Below are 3,874 nucleotides of genomic sequence, written 5' to 3'. Positions count from 1 at the left end.
TCTCAGATTTCAACAAGACACCTTACTGCCCCATGCAGAGAAGGGTATAATTATTGGATATCCTGGAATTTTTCTCAGAATTGGATAGTTATGCCAGCTAGACTTCAATATTAATAAATTCCAACATAATAGGTGCGAAACATGTGTTTTCTGCTGGTGGAGATTTCTATGTGTGATGTTTCATAACTTTGTGTGACTATTTTCATTTCTGAGGTTTAATATAGCATGTTTACACAGGTACAAATTTAAAAAGAGAAAGAAATGATCAATAAAACTCAAGATAATTTTTTGTGACTGAAATTATAAAGATTCACTAAAATATTTAAGTTCAATACTGAACTTTAACTACTTATGCTGCATTTTTTTTCTGCATTTCTAGGGAAAAAAAAACTATGTCTCTCTGTACATTGTTCAGCTGTTTGTGTAGTACAGTTGTCCACATTTTGGTGATTTTATAGGTACTTCGACAAAGTATGGTTTTGTCTCTGAAGAGGATTAGAGATTGTGATTAGAAGCAAAGCTTCTGACTAGTGAAAGTTCACTTTTGATATTAAAATAAGCCTGAGCCACAGAAAATCTGGTTAACAAAATCTAATGTGAAATCAGTTTGCTTTCAACTTGAAAGTACTGAACCATTTCCCGTAATTGTCTGTATTTAATAGTCTTGAACATTGACATGGGTGTTTAAGAAAGAAAATTACACATAAAATATAAGGTTACCAGACAAGTTTTGACTTAAGCATTTTAAAGTCTTTATTTTCCTTCTAAAGCTGGTCAGGTACTTCTCATCACTGAGACGATGATCCACACCAACACTACCACTTTCCACACAGACACCTTTTTCCTTGTAGGCATTCCTGGACTGGAGGCTTTCCATGGATGCATTTCCCTGCCTTTTTGCTCCGTGTACATAATGGCTCTGCTGGGCAATGCTACAATTCTCCTGGTCATCTGGTCTGACCCTGCGCTGAGGGAGCCTATGTTCTGCTTTCTCGCCTTCTTATCAGCTATAGATCTAGCACTTTCCACATCCTCGGTACCTCGAATGTTAGGTATCTTCTGGTTTGATGCACCTGAAATCAGTTTTGGAACCTGCGTTGCTCAGATGTTTCTGATACACACCTTCACAGGAATAGAGTCTGCAGTTCTGTTGGCCACGGCCTTCGACCGCTATGTGGTCGTCTGTGTGCCACTGCATTATACACCCATTCTGACACCCAAAGTGTTGGCAGGGATTGGTGCGGGTATTGTAATGAGCCCAGTCTTGCTCATTTTACCCATTGTGTACTTAACTCATGGTCTACCTTTCTGTGATGCTCGGGTTATTGCCCACTTCTATTGTGAGTACATGGGCATTGCCAAATTAGCCTGTGCCAGCATTCACCTGAATGCTATATATGGCCTCTTTGTGGCTTCCTTTCTTGTCTTGGATGTTGCCCCGGTTGGAATCTCCTATGCTTACATTCTCCATGCAATGTTCCGCCTCCCATTTCGAGATGTTCGTCATAAAGCACTGAGCACATGTGGGTCACATGTGGGGGTCATGTGTATTTCCTATACGCCATCACTTTTCTCATTCCTCACCCACCGATTTGACAAAAAAGTCCCCAATTATGTCAACATTCCCATTGCCAATCTCTACGTGGAGTGAGAACCAAGCAGATTCGTGATTATGGTCTATGCTTTCGAGTCAAAGTAAGGGTTGTGGTTTCTCTGTCAATGGGAGGCTTAACATTGTTGAAGTAGCCAATTTTAATTTTTTTCTAGATAATTAACTTTTCAAAGTTCCTTAGATCACAAAACTTCGTAGATCCCAAATTTGCAAATGCTGCAGAACACTCTCATGTCTTAAATGTTTTTGTCTCCTGTCATATTGGTTTTGAACGTTGTGGTCCATTACAGGATTGTAATCATCCCTCCGATAGCCCTTTCAATTTTAATGAAGGAGATGATGTGAACACATCATGCTTCTTTATTTGGAAATAGACATATTTACACAATCTCAATTGGTGGCTGACACTTTGGATTTTGAATAAATATTTGTTACAAAATAAATTTTGAAATCTTTAGCAGAAATTTTCTGTTTTATCTTTCTTATATCTTGTGGCCCTCCATATAGGAGAATTCCACTGAAAACTTCCCTAAAAATCTTGGAACAAAGGCAAATTTTTGAGTACTATTTATCAATTTGCTATTGTGAAAAGTGATGTACATTAGAAAAATGATTAAATTCAATACAAAGAGTGATTGATCAGTAGGATGTGTTTTTTTTTTCACTACTCTGTTCATCACGTGATAGTATACAATGAGTGTAGAATTTTGTGTCATGATTAAGTCCAGCAACAAGTTTATCTTCAGGGTTCAGTAATGTAATAAATATGCTCTCTTTCCAGCAATGATCATGAAATTGAGACTTCAGTGAAAATTTTCTAGAAAGAATTAATGGGTAATAACATAAGAAATATCTAACTATGTTTATCTGAAAAAAATTTTCCTATAGTTTTATGGTAGTGCTAATTTCTCCTATTTGCATGGTGTGTTTGATGACTTCTTGCTATTCTTTTTAAAAAGTACATCTAACTTAATTTAAACAGTGTTGTTTTTAAGCAGGATTCTATATCTCATGCTAAATACACTGTATGTTTTCTAATATTTTAGAAATAACAAATAAAAATGAAATTTTGATTAATATATAGTTTTATTAAATTCATCTTAAATATTTCTCCAGTATGTAACACCCCACGCCTAATATCACATGGAGTTATCAACAGCATTACTCAAAGAAACTAAATTCGCAGTGCCTTATCTTTAAAGTTCATATGTCTTTTTCATTGGTATGACAAGACTCAAATATTTTGATCTTTAAAGATTTTTCCCTACTAAAACTACCCAGTCTTACTATCATTGTGTACCAACGTCTTTTTATATTCAACCTATTCATTTTCTTCAAGCATCAATTTTCCTTTGTGTTTCCATAGGTATATTACAAAGATAAGTAAATTTCATTTATAGAAATAATAGAAATACTTTTCCATATCTAGTTATCTCAGGTATTAATATTTATTACATTCTCACAAACATGTTTATAATTCTAATAATTAAAATTAAGTTTGATTTCTGAAGGACACATTTCTAATCACCAAAATAGTTAATGACTGAAAAACAACACCGAAATTCACAAGATCAATTTGTTTAAAATATATTGTCCTAGGTTTGGGGTTTAGCTCAGTAATGTAAACACCAGCCTGAAAAATGTGAGGTTGTGAGTTCATTTCCCAGTACCAAAACAAAGCAACACAAAACAAACACAAACAAACACACAAAACTGTCCTGTGAAATAAAATACATTATTGTACATTGTAATACATAAAAGCACAATACATTCTCAGAGTAAGTAGAAAATGTTATTATCTTTAATCAAGAAAATAATGCTTAATGTTTCTGAAAACATACCTCATGTAAAATATTGTTCATTGAAAGTATCAAGGAAGCCAATGTTGTTCTTGTCCTAATATCTTTTAAAAATTTGAAACACTAATAGCAGCTGAAAAGTTAAAGCTCCATTAATGACAAAACTTCTGCCCTTCTTTTAGTGTAAGACATAAATATGTTGACCATGTAGATAAACAGGATTAGATTTGTAAGTTAAAAAAAAATGAACATCAGAGTCTGAAGCAATTTTTCTTTTATTAGAAATATTCGTTTTGTTATAGCTTGAAATTGATTTTTATTTTTACTTATATACTACAATGATAGATGAGACAATGTTTTGATGAATTTAGCAGAGCCATTCTGACATTGTAAATTACTACTATTAAATGTATACTCCATTTATTTTATTTTCTATGAATTTTTATAACTGCTAAGAATTATT

The 3,874-nt window shown here is 33.6% G+C and overlaps 1 protein-coding gene across 1 annotated transcript; it reads left to right on the top strand.

Annotated features, from left to right (window-relative positions):
- The first annotated feature begins 799 nt into the window (after window positions 1-799).
- LOC100729516 (olfactory receptor 52J3-like) lies at window positions 800-1,651 on the top strand. The gene has a single exon (XM_003465372.1). It carries the CDS (start codon window positions 800-802, stop codon window positions 1,649-1,651), a length of 852 nt encoding a protein of 283 aa, XP_003465420.1.
- The last annotated feature ends 2,223 nt before the right edge of the window (window positions 1,652-3,874 follow it).

This window comes from Cavia porcellus, unplaced genomic scaffold (assembly GCF_034190915.1).
Source record: "Cavia porcellus strain 051 isolate PalLab524CR breed Dunkin Hartley unplaced genomic scaffold, mCavPor4.1 scaffold_9, whole genome shotgun sequence".
In the NCBI taxonomy this organism is placed as follows: domain Eukaryota; kingdom Metazoa; phylum Chordata; class Mammalia; order Rodentia; family Caviidae; genus Cavia; species Cavia porcellus.
Note: the sequence above shows the minus strand (reverse complement) of the source record. Positions and strands in the feature narration are given on the sequence as shown.